The sequence below is a fragment of the Ammodytes marinus genome, assembly GCF_949987685.1.
Source record: "Ammodytes marinus genome assembly, chromosome: 13".
NCBI lineage: Eukaryota > Metazoa > Chordata > Actinopteri > Uranoscopiformes > Ammodytidae > Ammodytes > Ammodytes marinus.
This window is the reverse complement of record NC_137217.1, coordinates 14,931,785-14,956,784: the sequence shown is the minus strand read 5'-3', so window position 1 is coordinate 14,956,784 and position 25,000 is coordinate 14,931,785. Positions and strand designations below refer to the sequence as shown.

The window sequence follows — 25,000 nt, the reverse complement described above, 5'->3', positions numbered from 1 at the left end:
CAGCCCATAACATAGAGCCCTCGGCCCCTTTCCCCTGCTTCTTTCTTTACTCTTTAATCCCGTGCGGGCCGTGTCCGCAAGATATAGGTGCAGCTCCGCTATCATCTCACCTCTTTTGCACCGGGTCAAAGGGAAATATAGAAGTGCGATTAATCTGCGTTAATTTTTTTAATCGCGTTAATTTTTCTGTGATTAATTAATCGAAATTAACGCGTTAATTTGACAGCCCTAATAATAACCCATGAATAGTATTAAAAGTCCCTTCCTAGTTATATAGAGGCTTTGGATGCTTAAACAGGCGAGATGATTTCAACAATTTTTGTTGTCTCTTATTGTTTCTCTTCTGTAGTGACAGCAAGCTTTTGCCAGACAGGAAACTTCCTTCAAACTGACTTTGACCACTTGACACACACACACACACACACACACACACACACACACACACACACACACACACACACTCCCTTTCCCCTTTTTTCCACCTTTTCCCCCTAACTGCCTCGGTGCCCTTTTAACTGCCCTTCCACTTCTCCCACTACCCACCCAGCCCCTCCTCAGTCTCCTCCGCCTCTCTCTGTCTGCTCTGTCCTGCATCTCACTTCATGCCTCGTCAGCTGCTGTGATTCCAGTCTCGCCCAGTGTGATGAGAGGACAGTGTAGAAATAGATGTATCACTGGCAGATATCTGACAGCACAACACTTTACAGGCAGAGCCACTCTATCATTTTTCATCACTGACAACTATGTGAGAAAAAAATACAGAAAGAAGAGGTGTGGGATGCCGTCTCAGTGTTTTAGTTTTGATATAAATTGAAAGACGGAAACACCTTGCACATACTGTATAGATCCATTTTACATTTATATCACATACTCTCACATGTAAAATAAGTTTTTTTTAAACTTAAAGGGCTTTTTACTGCTTCAACTGTTTTTTTTATTACAGTGAGTTCCCTGATACTCCTACACCACTCTTAATAACTCAGACATACGCTTGAAAGCACAAGAGGAGTGAGAGGAGAAAGTGTAAGGACACTTGGTAGGATTATGTGCCGTGATTACCTACTTAATTATGAAAAGGTCATGTGGAAATTAGTTTATGAGCTATATGAAGTATTAATGCAAATATTGATGACAATATGCAAAACTGTCATGAAATACAAATGACCTGCCTGTGTGTGGCGATCAGGGGACTGTTTTCATCAGTAAGCATGCTAAAAAAAGAGATGCTGAGGTCAGGGCTGGACTGGGACAAAAAATCGGCCCTGGCATTTTTGGCCATGGCAGCCCACCATGATTATTTATACGATATGCGGAGGCAGGGGCGTTGCACCAAATTCTGGGCCCCTATACAGGAAGTCCTGATGGGCCCTCTGAGAGGCGGTCTTACAATACAAACATGTAAAAGCTATGTTTGTCTATAGTCCAAAACGTATGAGTGACTGGTCCCTCTCTGAGCCAGATAACAACACAAAGTTTCTATTGCTGAATGACCAAATCATTACGCGTACTTGAACACAACCCCTGGTCTAATGACTCTTAATAAACATGCACACACACAGTGTTTCTCACAGGAATTTGGGAGGCTGTGTTGTGGACCCTGGACCTTCTATAGGGGGGTCCGGGGAGCAAGATTTTTTTTTAAATGTTAAAGTAAAATTCATCAATCTGGTGCACTTTGAGGAGAAAACTAAGGCTAAATAAACTGTTTCCAATGTAAGCTATTTAGTACTATTTTCTGGAATAATTAATAGACACAGAATGACCAAAAAGCAGAAAGAAGAAATGTACATGTTTAAAAAATCCAGTCAGCTTTGGGATTTTTTTCCCTTTGTTTGTATTTTTTAATGGCCCAATATAGGCCCCTGATCTTCGTAGCCCCGAACAATGTTATTTAAAAAATAACAAAAATTTACTGACGAATGAAAGGCCCCTGATGTCTGTTTTTTTCCCTAAATAACATTTTTCTAGGCCTTCAAAGATCAGGGGCCTATATTGAGCCAGTAAAATTATTATTATTTTTTTAAACACGTTTTTATTTTTTTGGGTGCAGCCCACCTCTGCCTTGGGCCCCCCCAAGCCTGTCCGCAGTCCGACGGCCCTGAACATAACTTTCAGGTGAAGTTGTCAGCCTGCACGCACATTTAGATGTCCATGGCACTCTCGAGAGGGAAGGGACCTCGGCCCTCGGCTGTGTGACTTGGCCGGGCCGGGACGAGTCACACAGCCGAAGGTCCATAAAAAATAAAAATAGAAATTATTTTTTATTATTATTATAATTTTTTTTTTAATGGACCCGGCCCGGCCCAAAATGCCTGCCGGCCCACCGGGCATTGCCCGGTACGCCCGATGGCCAGTCCAGCCCTGGCTGAGGTCCATTTCTACTATTTAGCCTATGAATATATATCACTGCTAGCCATGTTCCCAAAGCATGCTGTATCATTTCATCTTTTTAATGTCCTTTTACTTCAAGGTAGCCATCAGTTCACGTGCAATTGGTAAACGTAAGTAAGAAATCTTGCCGGGACATGACAACAGTTCAAGTTAGATGAGTTGTAGTACAGTAAGAGACGTCAAGGAATTGACCATAAATAGCAAATGTTTAGACCGTTTGAATTGACAGAAAAGACTTCAGTGTTAGGGAGAATCCAAGCAGCAATGAGGACTCTGCTGGCAAGGCTCAATCCTCTTAGTGAAATCATCTTAGAAATTAATTTAAACCAAGGTCGTGGAAGCATCAAAAATAGTGGTTTGGTTGCTAAACGAAGTCGTTCCTTTTTGTTTTCTGTCAGGTCGGGCCATCAAACACGTGAAGGATTCTATTTTCACCCCAGAAGCTGGAGCCAGAAGGGGGGTTCCTAAAGTCTTGGTCGTTCTCACTGATGGCCGTTCGCAAGATGATGTCAACAAAGTGTCAAAGGAGATGCAGATGGAGGGTGGGTATCATATAGACCATACACAGGAATACAATCCAGAATTCTGAATATATTGACACCAGATGTACAGTATGTGATTTATTGTTGATGACAAGGTAAGTTTTATGTGTCGGTGCAGTAAAGATGGAGGATAGGTCCCCTCTCCCTCTTTCAATTCTTGGATGCTTCTTGTGACATTTTATTGTAAGAGGATGTCAAAATCTTCAACCATTGAAGAGTCCAACAATGTCTTATATTTCTCTGCTTAACCCTTTCCATCGGCTTAGTAATGAGTTCTTGATTCATTCCATTTTCAGGCTATATCATCTTTGCCATTGGCTTTGCGGACGCAGACTACGGGGAGCTGGTGAATATTGCCAGCAAGCCCAGCGACAGACATGTCTTCTTTGTGGACGATTTGGATGCTGTGAAGAAAATAGAAGAACAGCTCATTACTTTTGTCTGTGAGGCTGCCACTGCCAGTGAGTAAGACCACCTCATGTTTTAAAACAGATAGTAAGAGGGTGAGAGATGAGGGGGAGAAAGAGTTCAGGAAAGGTCAAACGGGGGATGCAGACAGATTGAAAGAGGCAGGAACAATGTATAGAGGAGTTTAAAATATAAAAGATAACTAACATACTTTTTTTCTGTCGTTCAGCTTGTCCGTCAGTGCTGATGAGTGGTAACACATTGGCAGGTAAGGGCTTCAAATGACCGAGAGAAAAAAACATACTATACTTTACAACAGTCACCAAGGTCCAACCACTGTATCAAACCAATGGTAGAAAACTAATGCTGATGATGATGGCGAGGATGCCCATCAGAAGGACAATATATATTGATGACTTGTCCCTTGCAGGTTTCCGTATGATGGAGCAGTTTGGCCTAGTGGAGAAGGAGTACAGCACCATACCCGGAGTTTCTCTGGAGCCAGGTTCATTCAACAGCTTCCCTTGTTACAGATTACACAGAGACGCCATGGTGTCACAGCCCACCAAGTGAGTGAGGACATAGCAACGCTAACGGGGACAGTACATGTTCAAATGTAAAACTTACGTTTGCAAAAGCATTGTTTTCATAGTTTTCTAGAAAACTGTTTCAGTTGGCAAGAAAACAAAGAGTGCATCATAGCTCAAGATCCGACCTGAGAACAAATGACAAAATACACCAAGGTTATCAAAGATTAAGTCTCACAAGAATAATCATCATGACTTCCAGACACATTAATTAACGAGGAATGTTACACAACTATAAGTTGTGGTGTTAAATTAATTTTTAGGATCAGCATGCATACAGTAGTAGAAAGCAGTCAGCCCAGTCCAGCCAGTCTCGCAGAGCATGCTATTGAATCCTGCTCACTACTATTTACCAGTTATTTCGGTCCTCCTCCACTGTTTATCCGACTATGTTTGCTTACTTAGTGACTCTCCCTTTCCCTCCTGGACATGGGGAGTGGTGACTGTCAGTGGTCAGCGGGACACAAAAACCAGCTGACTTTGAATGATCAGCCAACAGTTCACGCACGGTCCTATAACTATTTTGCAGTCCTGCCAATGAAAATGACTAAGCTTTCTCGCCAACAGGAACAGGGAACTAACATAAAAGCTAACATGTCAAAGTTTTCTGTCATCTATTTTCCATGTAGCCAGACTCTATACAGAGTCTATGATAAATTGTCTAAAAGTGTAAACCCACTTCATGTGCCCTTTAGATATTTTTTTGATTTTATTTAAAAAAACTTTTGTGTAGTCTTTTATAATATAATAATGCTATTCTGATAAATTTGTAGGTTCTACATTATATACAGAAAGTAAAACAGATTAAGAGACGTACACTAAGTAACATTTTCTGCAGCTGTTGCCAGTCCACATTTAGTGCCCTGTGGTTTCACCGAGGAACAGACTGCTGGCCATTTCTAGTGTATAACATTTTTATCAGTATCAATAATTTAACTTGTCCAGATGGAATAGAAACCACCTTAAAATATTAACTCTGATTATAGGCCATATTTCCATACATTGATATACGCTCTGGAGATCCTACTTTATATCACTTTTAATTAATTTTCATTGCTCACACAGGACACTAAGGAGTTATTATAGCATCTAGTTTGATAAGATGATTTGATTAAAGGTCATTAACAGTTCACCCTGTGCATTTCAAGTGGGTTTCATATTGCAGATTTAGACCGTGACCAATATAGATTTTGGAAACAAATTAATGATTTTTTTTAACAGACACAGGTAATCATTACCGTTTACCACTGTGCCACTAGGAAATGTTCAAGTATAAACCCTGTGCATACAAACTCTTCACAGGAACAGTCAATAGCTTTAAATGTGCTCCGGCTTTGTCTGTTTTTCTGTGATGTTGTCATTTTAGAGCCTATTCCATGGTTTTTACCTCCAACCAACTAGAACTTACGCTTTCTGCTCCGTTATTGTTCCGTTCGCAAAGAGTGACATTGACATGCTTTCTGAAAAGTTGTAGCTGAGTTTATTTGAACCTGAAGTGCTTGGAGGCAGATGGAGAAAAAAAAGGCTAGGCTCTGTGATCAAAAAGAGTCTGATACTCAAGACAGCTCAGGCAGCTGAAAGCGCGAAAAGCCCTCACAACAGCTCAGTGACACTTCTAAAAAAGTCACCTAGTGGATAAATGCCTTCAGGGCAAAGCCGTGCTCACTGATTCTGTGTGTGTGTGTGTGTGCCTGTTATTTCATGTATGTACCAGGTACCTTCACCCTGAAGGTCTACCCTCTGACTACACCATTTCTATGATGCTCCGCCTACTTCCTGAGACTCCGCAGGAGCCCTTTGCATTGTGGGAAATCCTCAACAAGGAGAATGAGCCATTGGTGGGACTGATCCTGGACAGTAAGTTTAAATCTGTGGTGTTTCTCCTACTTGATCTTTTCTCAGTCTCATGTGCAGCAAAGCACATCACCGTTTGATGATTAGAAACTCAAACAGCAGATGTGTGCTTCATCTCCCGCAGTCCCACTGTCTCCAAAAAAAAACTGAGGTGTTAGAAGAGAAATCACTCAATACAGCCACATGTTTTGGTCCAATACAATGAACCTTTTAATGAGTTAAGTGTTCATCCAACCCTGTATCAACAATTATTAAGTAGATACGGACAAACCTGAGAGCTCTTCTGTCTCACATCAACACACACACCATTTGTTTTGGAAAGTGCAAGAGGTGCCGATCCTTTAATGCTTTAGAGTTTGTAACTAGTGATCTCAATTTGTTATAAAGCCAGTTTAATTGTAAAGCCAAAGCAGATGGGATGATGATAATAATATTGGCGTTTCACAAGATTGACCTTGGTGCAAAGGCTGTGCTTGTATCACACTGTGATAAGCGATGTCTCAAAAACACTGAACGCTAGGTGAACTCACCCCAGGAGCCAACCTTCAAAGGTGTTTTCAGACCCTGCTGACTCGGAGGAGACCCAGGGCAGACCCCTGACCTGCTGCATAGATTGTTTTGCCAGCTTGCCTGGAGGATCTTGGGACCCCATGGAGGACGTTGCAGGGGAAAAGTAATTTTGGGCGCTGTGCAGAAAGAAATTAGTGAAATACGTGAATCTTGATTTGGGTTTGGGTTAATACATTTGGATGCTCCAGAGAGTTTCAACAAACAATCCATATCAGAAGAATCCTTGCTTGTGGAAAAAAAAGGCCTGGAATTTAGGACAAAAGCAAGAAAACATGTTGATAATGGCATAAAACACCGTCGATATAAAATTACTGTCATTATCTTGTCTATAGTAAATTGGTCCAGGTGTGAAAGTAATTGATTCAACGTGGATGGCTGATGAACAGCGCAGAACAGCAAAAAGATCAAAGTTGGTTGTTGCTAATATTGTCCAGCAAATGCTACAGTGTGCTCACTGTTGTTATAAATCAGATCTTTATTGGAGTCTAATAACAGACAACGGAGACAATAGGGTGAACGAGGCAAGTTTCAACTCAATGTGAGCATAAAACTTTTCCCTCCTTACCTCCGACTCTTTCCCCCCCTCCCCCACAGACTCTGAAAAGACGTTGACGTTTTTCAACAACGACTACAAAGGAGACTTCCAGACCGTCACCTTTGAAGGAACTGAAATCAAAAAAATCTTTCATGGCAGTTTCCATAAGGTAAGTCTTTAGTATATGTGTGATGAAAAAGAAATGAAATCACATTTGCTATTTGTTAAAGTATTTGCTTCTGTTTCATGTCATTATAGATTCAAATGAAGGGTTTTAAGTTGCTTGTCAGATTATGCAAGTAATTTTTTTTTAAGATATTTTTTTGGCATTTTTATGCTTTATTGATAGTGTAGAGACAGAGTTGAAATGGGGCAGAGAGGGGAGTGACATGCAGAGAACGACCACAGGCTGGAATCGAACCCGGGTCCGCTGCTGGCCGAGGCCCATGGGGGGGACGCCCTACCAACTGAGCTAAGGGCGCCCCCATGTAAGTCATTTTAAATAAATAAATAAAAATGCAGTGTAAAGTGTTTAAGTCCAGTCGGTGCTTTTGCGTTTTTTAATCTTTAAAGCCAGAACAATTTTTAGGTTGTAGTTTTTCAGATGAATGTTCAGATCTGCTGCACTGAAACTCTGCAGAGCACAAGGGGATGGAGGGAGCAGGAAGCTTTCTGACAAACCTTGAATAAGAACGAGACAAAAAATGAGGAAGATTGACTGTATTTTGATGTTTGTGAAGTCATGGAGCCTATTGGGTGGTTTTCCAGAAGCTGGGTGTTTTTTCTTGACCTATCAACACTGTAGCGGTGAGTGTGTTTGCAGGTGGTGATAGCCCTTCTCCCTCCTCTGTCTCTCCCTCCCACTCTCCACTGCTTTGTTCTGCACCCATTTTATTTCATTGCTTAAACTAGGAGTGGGAGTGATTTCACTACCCTTTTAAGACCTCCCATGATGATGTCATAGTGGACATTTGTAATTATAAAAAGAACAAAATTAACTAATATATTCCCATAGCCTTTTTTCCAAACGTGTTATCAATGCCACATAAATGTAATACCTCCATCAATGCCTGGTAACTGTGGTAGTTGCTATGATTTTGTTACTATACCTATTTCCTGCTGACCTCAATTTGGACCACGAGAGATGGTTTAAGTGTGTCCGCCTAACTGATTCTTGTAACAAAGACACTTAATGACTGGGATTCTATTCAGTAATTTTTTATGTAAATTGCATTGTATCAAGTTAGTCGGAATGAGTGGAAACGGCAACTTTTGATGTAAGACCCTCTATAAAACTCCCTTAATTTTCTGCTCATTTGAGACAAGAAAGTGTTTTGTGAGAAAATAAATTATGGGATAAATAGTGATTCAAATGCCTCTACTGAATAAATAATGATTGTGGTTTGGCCGTGCCAGGCCCAGTGAATGACAAATTTACATTGCAAAACACTTTGGCATGAAATGTCTAACAACATTGGGCGAGACAAAATAATAATAACAGCTTGCAGAATAATAATCCATTATTTTGCCTTTGTGAATGCGTTTTTTTAAATTATCCTCAATATATTCAGGAGGTGTTTTTACTTCTGGTGGAAGTGGAAATTCGGATGTATTATATTAGGCCTTTGGAGACAATATTGTTGTTGTTGGTGTTGTTTGGGTTGTTTAGTGTTTTCTTGCTGTAAAGCTGCTGTTGTGTACTTTCGTTCCTGGGACTGTGGATTTCTGCTGAAGACAAACTAACAACAGCCCACCAACTCTCTGCCAGTCTTTCTTAATTTAAATTCTCAAAATGTCCTGAGTACCTGTCCATCATTCTCTTTGCCTTTGTCTCCTCCATTGTCTTCTGTCGTTGTGCTGGATAACATGACAATGTTGAGGGAGGGAGCAGTAGCGGGTGTGTGCCTGGAAGAAGGAAGTGTTGGTTTCCAGTTTAGACTGGATGTCAAGTGAATAAGAACAGTGTGTGTGTGTGTGTGTGTGTGTGTGTGTGTGTGTGTGTGTGTGTGTGTGTGTTTGTGTGTGTGTGTGTGTGTGTGTGTGTGTGTGTGTGTGTGTGTGTGTGTGTGTGTGTGTGTGTGTGTGTGTGTGTGTGTGTGTGTGTGTGTGTGTGTGTGTGTGTGTGTGTGTGCGCGCCCGTTATAAGGGGATAACCATATGATAAAACCTTGCGTGAAAGCAGGAATACCCCACAGGACCTGCGAAGCACACACACACGAAGAGGAAGAGACACACAGAAAACAGATGAAAGAGGGAAACATAGATGTGACAGTGTGCTTAAGACACAAAGGCTGTATTCAGGTTTAATAATATAGAGACAAACGGAGAGACATTTTTAGATATTAAATGGAGAAGTTGGGATTTTCTTCAGGAAAACTCATTGGTTGCTCAAAGCCATATTATACTCCAAAAGTGCATGACTACTTTTTCTCATCATCCCAAAAAGATGAAACGCCTCACATTAAAAATGCTAGAGAGAGCACTTAAAGCTTTCCTTGTGTGCTATAAAAATGTACACTCAGGAAATCTTTTGCCCCACCTTTTGGAGCCTTCTAGATTACAGTGATCCACCATATTTCACATGGAGAAAGTGGAAATTCCCTGTTGATTAATTTGCCCATAAATGATTATTATAAAGCTGTTCCCATAAATGTCGGTAGCTTCTTGGCAAGAAGAAGAGACGATAATGGCGAAGCAAAAGCAGCAACAAGAAATTTATTTGGTATTTATTTGGGTTGACTAAAGCCGTGTTTGTTTGTGAAAGGGAAAGCAGAGACGGCGTTGCAGTATGTGACGGTATACTGTATATGCGAATTGTTGATGATTAGAATATCCAGAAGGAAGAAAAAACTGCTTAGTAAAAAGCAAAGACCCTTCTTCTACCTTCATAAATATTGTCATATATGTATAGTCAGTATTTTGTCTCTGTTGAATGGATAAACTAAATCACTGGGGGGGAATCACTGTACATGAGCTAAATTAACATATTCGTCAAGGACGAGGACACTTTGAATGCAGTTTATGAATGGCTAGATTGCAACCTCAAACGACACCTGGAGTTCTAAAGTTCTGTGTATGAGGACCTAATTTGTCTTGTACTTATAGCTTCCATTTCAATAATAAGTGCAGATTTGACAAAAAAAAAGAAATGCCAATGCAGTGCCAATTGACTAAAAACATGTTTCTTTATATCATTATTTTCATGACCTTTAAGTTGCCAACACTGCACATATTTCCTCTACAACACAAATTTGTTTCCACAACAATCTGGGGAAGGGATAGAGCAAACCTTGTTTAGTTGTTTAAATAATCCACATGAGACAGCTACCAAGTTTGTCAGTACGCACTTTCAAATGTCTCCAACTGTAATTAAATCTTGTTTCGATTTCTTTCTTTTATCCATAAATAACAATACAGCCTTTGTGTGTGTGTGTGTGTGTGTGTGTGTGTGTGTGTGTTTTTGTGTGTGAGTGTGTTAGACACAGAACATGATAAAACACACATTGTTCACACAATACATGTACTGTATGTGCCATAAAGATTACAATTTACGTGCTGTACTAGCAGTCGAGCACATATGAAAGCATGCATTATGGTGTGCACACACTCAATCAAGCTTGCACTTTTTGTAAGTGCAAGTCAGAGTCAGCTGAGTCTGCAGACAAACTAATAGCCTCATCTACCTCAACTCACATGATCTCACACATCATGTTTAAAAACTGCCATAACAATTTAGCTGTGTGTGTTGTGTCTTTGTGCCAATTTTCCAGTTCCATTATTGTTTCAGAAACAAAAAGTGTTTAAATTGAGTGAGATATTACACTCTTGCCCTTTATCCCTCTTTCCTCATCTTCTTCTTCTTCTTCTTCTTCTTCTTCTTCTTCTTCTTCTTCTTCTTCTTCTTCTTCTTCTTCTTCTTCTTCTTCTCTTTATTTAAAATAGTTATCTTTAGAATACTCTGGCATAAACTTCGCTTTTTCATCTCTTTGGATCTGCCATAAAATACGGTCTTTAGGCCTGTAGTTTTATTTCTTTATGGCCTGAAGTCATTCTGCGTATAGCGATAAATACACACTGAGTATAAACCAATTAAGAAAGTCCAAGCTGTCTAAAAAAGATTTTTCCTTTGACGTTAATATTCAGGGAAGATATTGTTAAGTTGCTATCAAATTACAACAGAGTTGTTATGCAATTTGCAAGATTATTACAAAGTCATATGTGCAGCACAGATAAACTGGCTCTGAAAGGGGTCTGGAAAATAAAACTAATTTGTTTTATGTCTGAGAAATAATAATGAAGAAGAAAAATGATGAAGACACAAACCAATGAGGTGCTGTATATTAAAGAAAGATACTGTTGATGTGTAGGACAGCAGAAGCATTAGAAAATACAAGACTGTGTTTGTCTGTGAGGCTAATTCATCTTGTGCTGGCAGCAGCATTAGCTGTGGATATATCCTGTAGTTTCCAGACAGACATCTGACCTGCCAGGAGCAGTACAGTGGGAAAAACATTAGGCTACTGGTATTTTAACCCTAATTTCAGAGCTTATTCTGTGTTTCCTTGTTGTGAATGCCTGGCTATGAAACTGATCCTTAGTCTCAGTTTTAAGGTATCTCTCTTGTCAACTCTTGGATTACATAATGAGTTTCAGCTGAGCAAAAACAAATCTTACATGATGTGACCATGATCATGTGTAGACCTTGTTTGAAATATCTACATACATTTTACCTGAAAAACAGATGTCAACTTTTATTGTAAAGATCCGCCTAAGACAGGACTGTTGAGTACTTAATTATAGACTATATATGTATATATACTATACATTTTTTGTTTTACCAATTGGGTACACGTATTTTGTGCCCAACTGCACAAGCTGTCCCAAATCAACTAGTTTTAAGTCTAGTGTGTGTCCCTGATAGTCACTGAAGTCAGACTGAAGTCAGAAACGCACACACACACAATGCCCAGTGAAGTGTGCAGAATAAAGGGGGAGAACAGAACATCATTATATAGCAGGTGTCAACCAACTCTACATTAGCTGCGACTTTAAGTGTGTATGTACGTGTGTGTGTGTGTGTGTGTGTGTGTGTGTTTTCATGTTCAAAATACATTGAATGTGTATTTTAATTGTGGGTGTGAACGAGAGGGTCAGAGTGTCAGAAAACCTCATACAGTATAATGTTGAAAAATGTGTGTTTTAATCCTTCAGCAGGATGCAGCCCTCCTTGCTCATTAACTGTGCGACCAGTTGAATTTCACAGTTCATGGCGCTGGCAGTTGGCAGTGTTTCCCTCTAAGGGGGCAGATTGAGCTCACAGGCTCTCTGAGTGGACAGGTCAATTTGTGTGCCTAGATGCTTTTAGCCTGCGCTTAGAAGAACTACACACAAGCGAATAACTTCTTGTCGCTGTCATTAGTCAGTGAAGAGGTTGTACTTGGTGAGCAAACACACAATACACCAACACGTTTTGTATTCTGGCTGAACATAGATACATGACCTCTGAGAATGCTGTTACTAAATGATGTTACAACACTGTTTCAACAGTCGAATTGCTTGTTTTGATGTCTGGGGATATATTTAAGACAATAATGATGCATAATACAGACTAGATGAGGACTGACTCTTGAGACAAAATACTTGCAGACAGTCCACCTGCATCTATCTAAACTGTCGTGATCATGATCTCAGGATATTGGGATTTGTTCTGCAGATCTTGTCTGCTCCCAGGTGATCTAGCTGCAGTTTGGGGAATACGTTCTCACTCACCTTCTCCTCTCTTCCCATGCAGCTCCATGTAACCATCAGCAAGACGTCCGTGAAGGTGGTGTTGGATTGTTCTGTAGTCGGGGAGAAATCCACCAGTGCTGCTGGTAACATTACCACAGATGGAGTGGAGGTCCTTGGAAGGATGGTTCGGTCCAGAGGCAGTCGGGACAACTCTGCTCCAGTCAGTATCAATTCTTGTCCATATCATTCTCAAGTTACAGTCTGAATAGAGGGGGATCGTGTACCGTACTGTATCTTAAAATGTACAAGATGGTTATCAGGGCAGTGTGATATGGGAGAGTCAACCGAGTCAAAGATATTGAAATCCTTAAGTCTTTTTAATGTTCATCCCCCTACAGGTCTGGCTGTATGGTGTAATCCACAGTTAAAGAATAAATAAAATCCTTTCCTAATCAAGTGCTAATCATCTGGCTGTTGTAAATGTGCCACGATCAATCAGCTAGGCGTTTGTGGGAACCATTAATATACAAAAAAACATTACACCGAGTCACTCAGTGGGAGTTCATTTTATTTATTGCAAGTGGAAATGTACAAAGTGCTGTACAATATACTCTGTTAGCTGTGCTCTACCCATTAATGAAAACCTTTGGCACACAGAGGCAGGGGAGAGTCCTGGGCCTCTGGGAATACTGATTGTAGCTGTTAATACATTTATACCTCTTTGCTGCTCCAGAGAAAGATATGAGCTGGGAAATGCTGCCTGAAGAGGTTTTTATGAAGGAAAATAAAGAAAATGTGACATTTTCTCTGCTTACCACTAGCTTGTCCTTTACTGGCCAATCGATAGGTTGATCATTGATCCAAAAAAAGATGCTTTGTCTGTCATGTCTGGAAAGGTCTTTGCAGAAAGGGATCTGTTAGGAAATTAAATCGTCATGGCAGATTAACCTTGCTTCTAACTACTTTGTTTCAGAATCCACAACAAGTGCAATTGTTATTATCTAGAGACTCTTGAGTCGGGCCTGTTGTTGCCCGCTCATAATGACAGCTGAGACTCTGGATTTCAAAGGTGATGAGTTGATTAAGGGGATCACAGAAGTCAAAGCACATCAGGATGAATGCATTATATCCTATAATGAAACTCGTGACATTTCTGACAATGTTTCTATCAGCCAACTAGCACTTCTATAAATGTGGGTCAAAACCCTAACATCCATCTCAGGAATTCTGTATCTTCTGGGTTTCGACGTTAGTTTCAGTTTGTCTAAGACTGCAAAGCTCTTTTAAGTCTGACATCCCTGTGGTGCTGCAGACACTCTTTATTAACTAGGATAAGAATATTTCACACGGTCCTTTAATCTATAATTATTTAAAACATTTGAATTTCAATTTATTGTAATACATTTTCCTTATAAATTTGACCTTGTATGGTGTGAGACATATATGAGGTAAAAAAGCCTTCTTGCTGCTTTTATTTATTATAGTATTATCCGATTATGGTTGTGTCATTGAAACAAACAGTTATTGCCCAGTTTGCCACTACCCGAAATAATCTCATCAGTCTGCAATACTTTAAGTTGTGTCTGTGATATGTGTGTGTATTAAATTTGATATGAATCTTTGTTGAAGGGCACGGGTAATTAAGTGTTTGGTTCAATGTTGGTAAGAACTGTAGATACTAGAAACTGTCCTTCTAATGGAATAAACAGTTAATGTCAGTGGGTTTATTCTTCAGTGATGATACATTTTAGAAATGAATCAGTCATGAGCCCAGGACCTAATTTATAGCCCGTTGTATAGTTTAAGTCTGGTGGAGACTCCACAGCATTCATTTTATGCGTTAAAGCAATCAGCCAGACTTTATGTATCATGTATCCCCCAGCACTTCTCAAGCTTGTAAGCAGCAAAACTGTCTGTTCTTGTTTCTTATCAGTGGAGTAACCCCACAAAACAAACCACATCATTTCAACATACTATATTTGAAACTCCATTTGTAAAGTAAGTGTCATTATACATGTTTGTGTGTGTGTGTGGGTGTGTGCTTGTCTTTACAGTTCCAGCTCCAGATGTTTGACATCATCTGCAGTACGTCCTGGGCCAGCAGAGACAAGTGTTGCGAACTGCCAGCATTGGTGAGAAACAAAGACATGCATATAGGGGAGAACGGGGTAATTTGTCACACGGGTTGGTTGTCACAATCGTTATATATCTCGGAACCAGAAGGCGCTGTCTGTGAAATTTTGGTATGTAAATATCCAGAATTGGGATCAGAGGTCACCTACATAGCATTCCTTTGAGTTAGACTGCTGAATTTAAGGTGAGACGACTGTTTGTGTTTTTCATGTCAAATTGAAAATATTTAGCTCCTCAGTATTTTTCTTCTAGGCTTTTACACAATGGGTTTGTAACAAAACACTTGTTACCCATACAAAGTGTGAAGGGTAAGCTATAGTTTAGATTGTTTTTAGCAAGCTAATTAGTTGTCAGATGGTTGTTGGCCTTGATGCTAGCAAGAAATTCAAGTTGGGGTTGGTCGTCATATTTTTTTGGGGGTTGGTTGTCACATGTTATCTCAAGGCTGCAGCCAGAAAAGGAACCCAATAACGAAAGAAATTGTCAAGCTGTATCCTCACTGACACCCCAGAGAAGGAAAGAATAGAGCAGGAAAAGGCAGCTAGCATGCAAAAGAAAAAAGGGCAACAAAATCAAAACAACCCAGTGCATCCCAAACTAGACCAGCTGCCAAGGCTACATTAAGTTATGTAGGCCTATTTGTCAACTTGACAATGCAATTAAACTTACAAATTTAGTTCTACTTTCTTGCCTTCTTTTTAAGATTATTCCCATTAAGATAACATTGTGACAAACAACCCCATAGTGTTTGACAACCGACCCCTTAATGGGGTTGGTTGTCACAATGTGTAAGGGTGTCTTTGATGATTAATTTCTTCTTTATTACAATAAGTTAGAAAAAGTGAGGGATACACATTTCAAGCCAACACCTTAAGCTTCAATTTAATGTAGGAATGACTATTGAAAGATGTTTAGGTGATAAGCAATTCTCACTTGAGTAAAAAGTGTGCCTACTTACCCCGTTCTCCCCTACTTGCTGACGCAAACATGCTCTCTTCTCTACTCCCTGACTGTGCAGTAGTTTAGGACTCTGACTGTTACAGCCTTAGATAATTACTACGATAATTGTGGTTAGAGGCGATTGAGTTACGATAAAACCAAATTACTTGGAATCTGTATTAGTAGTTGCAAATGATTGCCATTGCTAGTGCCTGTGGTTAGGTGGGTAATTTCATTTATGTGATGAAATGCAACTATTGAGCACCTCGGGAATAACCAATGGTGTCTTTCTTGCACATATACAAATGCATCTGGATTTGCCTGTATCAGAGCACCAGTTCCCAGTTAACACCCAGGCATAAAACCAACTGCATAAACATACCCACAAATCAAACAGATACAGAGTTTCAAGTTAAATAGGTGAACCTCTTCAATCACATGAAATACAACAAAGCAATCATTTGTGAAGCTATAATGTGTCACTTTAGTTGACAGAAAGGTCAGAAAAGTTTTAAGCCAACACATACACAAGGGGCACAGTATATTAGAAGCTTTAAGACAATCCTATTACTCTAACTAACATTTAAATGAACTCCCTTACTGCCAGCAAGTGCAGTTTCTATCAGTGTTGTCTTGTTGGTAGACTAGTGTATCAGTCGTAAAGGTAACCAAGTAAACACTGATTGTTCTGCAATACAAATGTAATAGTTCAGGCAGTTCGGAGTCAAAGTCCTGAACCGGAGATGTGAGACAAGTGGTGGAGTGATGAGCATGCTTTACCGTCGTTATCTTGTTTGCTGGCAAAGTTCCAGTTGTACTATGGTGATGTTTTGTCTTGCCTGGACACAGACCAAGTGCACTGTTCACTTGATGTATTTATGTGTTTTCAGAGAGTTGAGGAGCAGTGTCCTTCCCTGCCTCATGCCTGTACCTGCTCCCAGGACAGCAAAGGACCTCCAGGACCATCCGGACCTCCTGTAAGAGCTCACTCCTTCCTTCATTGAATTCATGCTCCTGTGCCCAATCCTTTATGAGGGCAATCTCTCTCAGTCTATTCCTGTCTCTTTCATCTGTCTCTTGTTGTGTGTGGAACTCTTTATTGTCGCTCTGCATTTGTTTTCCCTCTCAGTCTCTTTTATAAACTGTTACTTGTGGTATTAATACCTCATTGAATTCATTGAGAGACTTTCTAATATAGTTAGAAATACAGCGTTCCTCCTCTTTTACGTCAGTTATTCACATTAATTGTCTAGACTCCACAATAAAAAGTGTATATTTATACCAAAAGTGTTTGGATTGCTAAAAGCAGACACTGCTGTTAAATTAGTCAAACAGCCACTCAGAAAACAAAGTTAATGTAATACTGCTCAGTTTGGTAAAATGTTAAAATACAATATGTTCACACAAATGAATACAATCTAAAAATACAAATACTGTAAAGATTTAATTTTAAGTTTGACAGAACACAGAAGTGCATTTATCAGTCTATGCACAGTGTATTACTTAACCATTCACAGTCTCTTGTCCACTGATCATGTTACAACAACAGTTTTTCTCAAAGTTGAATTTCAAATGAAACCTGTGAGATGTACAGTATTACAAATCTCAGGGCGTTTTCATTGTGGTGGCAGTGCTTCAGAGAGAGAAAGGATGAGCCTTTGGAAAAACTGTATTCCTCTCACGAAGGAGCAGCTAAAACCTGATCGAGGCTGAGAGATGAGAGCAAGTAAATGAGCTCATTTATAGCCTGAGACTTTGTCTATATTCTCTATCCCTCCCTCCCTTCTTTCTATCTCCCACTCAGTATTTTTCATTCCTTTCTCTCCTACTTGTACCCATCTCTATGTCTCTTTCATTTTCTCTCATTTTACCTCCCTACTCAACTCTCCTCTCTTTGTGTCCTCTGTTGAATACTGATGGCATGAGAAGGGTGTTGATAAACAGCGGTATATTTTGATAAATAAATTAAACAGCGCTTTCATTTATCACAGCTGATGACAATAAGTCAGGTCCACTTACTCACCTGTAGGGTTATGTTCTACCTATCTACAATTCTTTGTTTTTGTCTCTGTCCCTTTTTACTGTTTGGACATTTCGTCTTCATAGCAGAAACGTGTACTACCGGCAGCTACACAATGAAACGTGCTGAGTAAGATACGTTGCTAGCTAAAAATGAAATGTAGTTAAGCTTAATTGGTCTCCACTCTCTATACTGTGCATTTACTTGCCTGAGTCTCTTTTCTCTCTCTCTTTCATTATGTTCTCTCCAAACCACAGATCAATAGCAGCACTGCATAGCTTTTATCTTCTTCGTTTTCTTTTTGTTCCTTCTTTTCTTTGTTTTCTCTCCATCCACGCACCCAAAGCTTTTCGTCTCTTTCTCTTTTGTCATTATCACTTAATGCCTCCCTGGACATTTGTCTGTCTCTCTGTCTTTTGTCTGTTGCTCTCGCCGGCATTGAATGGGCTTCTTAAATCACATTTTAACTGCAGCATATGGACTTAGATGAATGGTTTAATGGCAATATCATAGCCACTTCTGTGATGAAAACGGCTCGGTCAGTGGCGTTTCGAGGTAAGGAAGAAAAAAGGCCATTCCCCTTGTTAACACAATATAATAGTTGTTAACACAATAAATGTATTGTATCCCCTGTGGAAGACATGCTTTCTGAAGACAGGAAAACTTTCAGGGTCCTAACAGACTGTGAAAACAGAGTCTCACTGCAAACAGTGGATGTTTACAGAATGTGTAAACCATGGAGAGTGAAGAAAGCTAAATAAATACCTGGCTCTATGGGAATACCTGATGCAGTGTCCAAACACACAGAATAATGCCATGAGAAGAAAACTCGATAGTGAACGAACTGCAGTGCAAATAGTTATTAAAAAGGATTAAGAAACCATCGGATCATAGAGATTATTAGGGCTCAACACATTCCTTTTTCATTTAGAAGTCTTAGTATCAAACAGAACATATGTGCTCTCTGGTCTATGATATATCTAAACAGACAAAGCAGTATTTTGGCAATCAGAATCAGCTCTATATTTACCATCACCATCCAAAACCAATATGTTGTGCTTTGCTTCCTGAGAGTAATTTGTGTGTTTGTGTTCACTGTTACACATACTGACATATGTCTTTTCCTGTCTCGCAAAGCAGCGGGCCTCTTCACTGTTGTAAATCTTTGAGTCACGTTTGAAATAATATTGATTATCTGTGTTGCTTGATTTGGCACAGACTCAGCTCAATACTGATCAGTCAGCAATCAATCTGACATTAAGGGAAACAAGACATGCGCTGCCTTCCATCTCCATTTGTGCAAAGTGAAAACTGTGCTCATGCTGTTTGAGATTAAACTTTATTTCAAACAATGTAAATTTGCAATCAAATTGCTAATTTTTGCCTCACCATTAAACGGTCGTAAAAAAACAAACACAGTATTGTTGCTGTTGGAAGCTAATTTCAGTTTCTCTGCAGGTTTGTCCGACTTCAAACAAGTCACCAGCTCACATTTTTTGCAAACCTCTATTAAGAACAACTTGCAAAGACAAGCTGGTGAATTGAAGAACAAAATCAGCCATTTTGAATGACTGAACACATGTATTTTTTTCTTCCTAACATGGATTTACATTTTTAATCAAAAATGTCGTTGTTCTCTTCCTTTCCTGAAGTCGCAAAAGGAGAATTGGCTCTGTTTTTAAAAAGTCAAGTAGTCGAGAGAGTTGTTGTTTGCAGTGGTCCTTGCTCCTCTCCATACTGGCCTTTGAACTATCCTTTTTCCATCACCACTCCACTGTTGATGAGCGCCGATGAGGGGATAAAATCCACAGTCCTCTTTCTGTGCATAAATGCATTTCAGTTCAGATGAAGCCTTTATGAATGAGCTGGTACCGTTTGTTGTCTGCGGGTTTATTGTTGTTTTTTGTGAGCCGGCAACAAACCTACGTCCGCAAGGAAACTGTACAGGGAAATACCAATACGCAATTTGTACTCAAAAGATGGTAATGTTGCAAGATAGAATTTTCTAACACAATAGCTTCAGTTGAACTACAGAGTCAGTTCGTTTTTTTTCCCAGATGTAGGACTGCGGATTTGTCCCTTATGTTTTATAGTGGAGCATGCCAATTCATTGCCAGTATAGGAGGAATAATTACAGTGACCAATAACTATTTCAACATAGGCATGTGAGTTTCATAAAATGATAGACTTGAAAAATCACAACCTGTCTTTAACAGCGTTCAGTCATAGCAAACATGGAAACAGGGCTCATAAACATCATGTAAAGCTGCTTAACAAATGAATGTTTGTAATAAATACTGAAACATGTTCGGTTTAAAGAGATATACATCTGTCAGTTCATTTCAGCACACTCTCTGCAAGCTGTTTAAATAGACAGTGAGTGCTAATGACTCCTTAGTGGGTGTGAAAATGTCTGTCAACAGGTTTTTTAGTTTTCATTGGTTGGAACTGAGAAAACATGTAATGACACTGGTATTATCTAAAAAGATATAGAATCAGGTATCGAATCGAGTTAAGACCAGCATATGATGATTCCCTTAGGATTGACCTCTTGCTTTTACCACATCTGCGTGTCTCCTCTCATATTCCTCGCCTTTCTTCCAACCATCCCTTCTGTCCCCGCAGGCTAAATACTGTAGGAACTACCTCGTCGCCCCCTCGTTCCCAGGGGAGACCTATTTAAGCAACGGCAGGAAGAGGATGTATCCCAAATGGGCTAACGATTAGCAGATGTGCGTAGTTTGTCCCTGGATAAACCTTGGCGCTAGAGGGGTCAGCACGGGGTTTACAGCTCCAGACTCCTGCCGTTACCTACATAATACAGATGCAGCATAATAAAGTGCAGAGGGGAGAAGTTTATTGCATAGATCAGCGTTGGCTTCAGATTCATAGTCCATTCCTATTAAAGTTTTTTTTTTAAACTAAATTTAAATTTTAGTTTATTTTTGTGTCCATTACAGTGTTTGTAGGCACACAGTTTGAAAACACAGATAATATTGATATATATAAAGACAGTGTTTTTTTGGCCTGTGTTTCAGGGCGGGCCAGGCATAAGAGGAGCCAGAGGAGACAGAGGAGAAGCAGGAGTGACGGTGAGTAAGATGCACTTGATTTCAGAGATCATTTCATCTTAATAAGAAGCATCCTAGTGGTTAACAGTAATGGTTGTCAGACTGGATTTCACCAGGCTGTTACTTTATTGTTGTGGCTGTGGCGAAAAAGCAGCCAAAATGTCCCTGGCATGGTTGTGAGCACAACATGTGTGTGCAGACATTGTTTCCACGATTTTACTGATTAATACATTATTCCTTGAAAAATCAATATTTCTTGGATGAAAGCAACCATGAAGCACCATCCCATCCCACTCAAACTTCACATACCATCAGATTGATCCCAACTTGAGGCAAAAGTCTGTTCGCAGCTGGAAGCTAACACACCTCGCTGGCTCCCTGCTTGAAAATAAGGGGGAGCCCATAAGACGAGGCAAGCCCCTCATTTCTAATACATTTTACTCATAATCTGAACATGCTGGTCTACACCTCTACCTCCAGGGACAGGACAGCCCCCTGATTATATGTGTGAAGTAATGCCCCACAATGACTCACAAACAAAGAGCCTTTTCAAAAGCAGCCCACTCCATCCTCCAGACTGGATGTGAAGGACCCTTGGGCTGAAGGAAGTAGTCATTTTGAAAAAGCCAGTTTTCCAGTAAACCTCAGACTTATCGCAGGCTCTCATCGCCACTCTCACTGTCCTGAAAAATCATGTCGTAGACTATTAATGAAAGATCTACTGTAGAGTTTGCATCTGCTGTGGTTTTGTTACGGCAGTCTGTTCCAAACAGTTCCAATCGGCCCTGCTGTGGCAGTCAGTACAAGGCCCAATGCTATTGGAAATGTATCAACACTGAGCTCCCATGATTATAATTTTAGCTTTGAAATAATCAGCAGAGGACCTACCACTTCTTCTCAGACACACAGGGCTGTCAAATAAAGAAATAAGGCTGTTTACCTCAACCTTTTGTCGTCCTTTTACTTTGTTGAGATGCAGTATATGAGTGCAGTGCATGCAGTGGCCCACACAGAACTTCAAAAATGTTAGAAGTCCCCACAAATGAAAAAACTCAATTCAGCCGAAGTGTGTTAAGTTTGAGTTTCGGAGTAAGATGTGTTTTTTTTTCCTGCTGGCACACACATACTGCATAGTGCACATTTACATATTAATACATGCCTGCCAGGTCACACTTGTCTTAGCTCAGCAGCGTTTGTACTGCAGCTGCAGCTACATTTATTTGAATAGTTGGATTATTCTGTTTTGTGAGACCAGTTCTTCCATGATTTCATCCTCATCCATTATCATTCATCAGTTTATGAACATTGCTTGTTGAAGTATAAGCACTGATAAACGGTTGAGTTTGTAAATTGTGCAGTTATTCAAATAAACCTTTAAGGGATTTAAATTTCAGTCATCTGTAAATGTATTCATCTCTTTCAGCAGCTTGGCACCATTTTTTAGTGATATTTATCTTTAAAATCAACATGACATAAATCATGTCTGTCCACTTAATTTTGTCCCTCTCCATTAATGTACATTTGATCCACAGTTTACTTTTGATTGTTAGCATGGATAAGAAAGGCATGAAGCCAGTGACTGTAGGGGTTAACAGTAAAACGATAAATACAGCCAGAGTGAAAATTACTTTGGCTACCACTGCTGCTGAGCCAACCAGCTACAAATGCTGCCAGTGGTGGTTAGCAGGAATTCCTTTTTCTGGCTTTGTGTGAGCACGAGCTGCAACCATAGATAGTAAATAATATGGATGTAGCATCCGGGCTGACCTCAGTTATTCACACGGCATCCAATAATCCTGGTTTGTGCGCGTCGCCATCTTGTGAGATTTTTACTCCGCCTCACTCCTCTTGCCGAAAAGGGGAATCGACATCACGTCGGGGGGAGGGAGATAGCTGACGTATACCTCCGAGGCAAAGTGAGGGACAACGGGCGGAGAGCTGTCACTCAAGAGATCGCGCCAATACATTTTAACCTCCAAAAGAATAAAAACTAGTGTGGGCCAAAAAAATTCACCCCCCCTCAGTGTTGTCATGGAGATATGACCTAAACATACAGACTACAATGGTTTTGTGGCCCAGGCTGTAAATAGGTTTAATACGACTTTGAAAACAGCCTATCTAACAAGTGAGTCAAAGAAAAACTGCTCGTCTTGGCGCCACCCCCAGTGGCACTTTCTGGTTACTACAGTTGTAGGTCACTTCCTTATTGGATGCTGGTAAAAATCGCTGAGGTTGGGGCTTGGCTGCAACCCACAGCTGCAGCTCGGAGTCATGGATCAAATGAGATGCCACAATCTCATTAAACATGAATGGACAGGTGTCTAAGTCTATTTCTTGTTGAAGATCTCATTATGGGAGCAGCCAATGGTAGCAAAGATCCCCTACGTAGTATATAGTGTTGATGCTGACCTAATGTTTGTAGTTTTAACCTGATGGATATTATATGTGTTGAGTCTATGAGAAAATGGGCACATGTCCATGACCTTTGCAGATATAAGCCTGACATTGTCATACAATAAACAATTAAAGAGCACCTATTATGCTTTTTCAACTTTTATGACCTATAAACGTTGTTATAATGATTTATAGTCATGTTTAACCATACTCAAGTGTCAAGTAATGACTTACATGCATTTAGACGTATTCCCTGTTTACAGTCTGGGGTGGCTGTGCAGAGCGCAAAACACTAGGAACACCGGTCGCGATTCACTCGTTCAAATTTCCGGGATTTATCTATGTAGAACAATCCGGATATTTGCATGTATGGTAATGCTGCAACGTGCTCAGGCACGCTTCTGCCATGCCCCCACCTGCCTGCTCAAATCTGCCCGTGCACCGCTGAAAGTCTTCCGGAAGGTAACCAATCACAACGGAGTGGGGTTGGCAGGAGGGGGGCGAGGGGGCGGAGAAGGACGAAACCTAGTGTTGACAGAGAATGCTGAATGCGCCCAGATGAGAGGAAGAATTTCCCGAAAATCTACATAGTTTTTTGTGCTGTGATTCTTGTCAGGTTGCTCTATAGGAGTCATGAGATATTAAGACCAGAAAAGTAGTATAATAGGAGATCTTTAAACACTTTAGTCAAGTGGACTAACTTTTCCATTTTCATGACGATAACTTCTCAGAGTAATTTTTCGTCAATGGTACTCAAAAACTAACTTTGAAACATTGTGTTGTATTTCACAGGGACCTTCAGGGCAGGGCGGAGAGATTGGCCCTGCTGGACCCTCAGGACCGCCTGGCCCTCAGGGACCCAGTGGTCTCTCTATTCAGGGGCCCCCGGTAAGAGTTGTGTGTGTTTATGTGTGAATGTTGAAATAAATGTCATACTTTCAGGGGATCTGCTACATCTTGGACATATCCACAACTCTACTTAAAAATAACAACATTAAAATACTCCAGGCATAATTAAGCTTACTCTTCCTCTCAAAACAAACAACAGGGCACTAGTGTTCGGATGGAATGAGTTTGTGATACAATGTCAAAATAACAGAAATGGAACCAGTTCAATAATTAATATTTTTTCTTGTTCCCAAGCATCACTGCTTCATAAAATTATGATGGGTGGCGGAGTGTTTACCGTTTCTGCCATCCGTCTCCAGTAAGGTCACAAAATTAGTGCAATTAGAAACAGACTGTCAACCACCTGCCGCTATAAGCTGACAAATGTTGATGTATGCCTCAGAAAGACTTTCAGACACCTGGAGTATCTTTCCCAAAGTGTACAGCGCTGTTCGAAATTGTGGTGGCCCAACATCTTATTTAAATAACTGATGTTGGTTAGTTAGTTTAATCGTACTAGCTATTGTCCAACTCAGATGCTATGTAACAGTGCTTGTTTTACAGGGTGCTGCTGGAGAAAAGGGAGAGAGAGGAGAGATCGGTCCAGCAGGACTAATGGTAAGACGACCGTGGGTGTGGGTGTGTGTGTGTGTGTGTGTGGCACACACATGGGCACGACACAGAGCCGTCTAATGGAATCATCCAAATGTAAATAATTATTTCCAGCGTCTCCATTATTGGGCAGTGAACCAGTCAGATGTGATACTCTCAGAGCCGGAGTGGGACTCATTTTCAGCCCTGGAGTTTCATGCCTCAAACCGGCCCATTTTAGTTCACGACCAACATTATTAATATAATGTAATAACAACCTTAATATGTACGTCTGCAAAAGTGCACTGTTCTCTGCACCCTTGTAATTCTGTGTTTTTAGACTGTGT

The 25,000-nt window shown here is 40.3% G+C and overlaps 1 protein-coding gene across 1 annotated transcript in view; it reads left to right on the top strand.

Annotated features, from left to right (window-relative positions):
* The window catches only part of col14a1a (collagen, type XIV, alpha 1a), a 133,530-nt gene that overhangs the window by 81,937 nt on the left and 26,593 nt on the right, over window positions 1-25,000 (top strand). Inside the window, exons 28-39 of the mRNA XM_080040000.1 lie at window positions 2,790-2,933; window positions 3,230-3,394; window positions 3,571-3,609; window positions 3,772-3,910; window positions 5,643-5,785; window positions 6,947-7,056; window positions 12,679-12,837; window positions 14,672-14,749; window positions 16,580-16,666; window positions 20,748-20,801; window positions 23,967-24,062; window positions 24,627-24,680. Coding sequence (XP_079896126.1) covers window positions 2,790-2,933; window positions 3,230-3,394; window positions 3,571-3,609; window positions 3,772-3,910; window positions 5,643-5,785; window positions 6,947-7,056; window positions 12,679-12,837; window positions 14,672-14,749; window positions 16,580-16,666; window positions 20,748-20,801; window positions 23,967-24,062; window positions 24,627-24,680 — 1,268 coding nt within the window. The remainder of the gene's footprint in view (window positions 1-2,789; window positions 2,934-3,229; window positions 3,395-3,570; window positions 3,610-3,771; window positions 3,911-5,642; window positions 5,786-6,946; window positions 7,057-12,678; window positions 12,838-14,671; window positions 14,750-16,579; window positions 16,667-20,747; window positions 20,802-23,966; window positions 24,063-24,626; window positions 24,681-25,000) is intronic.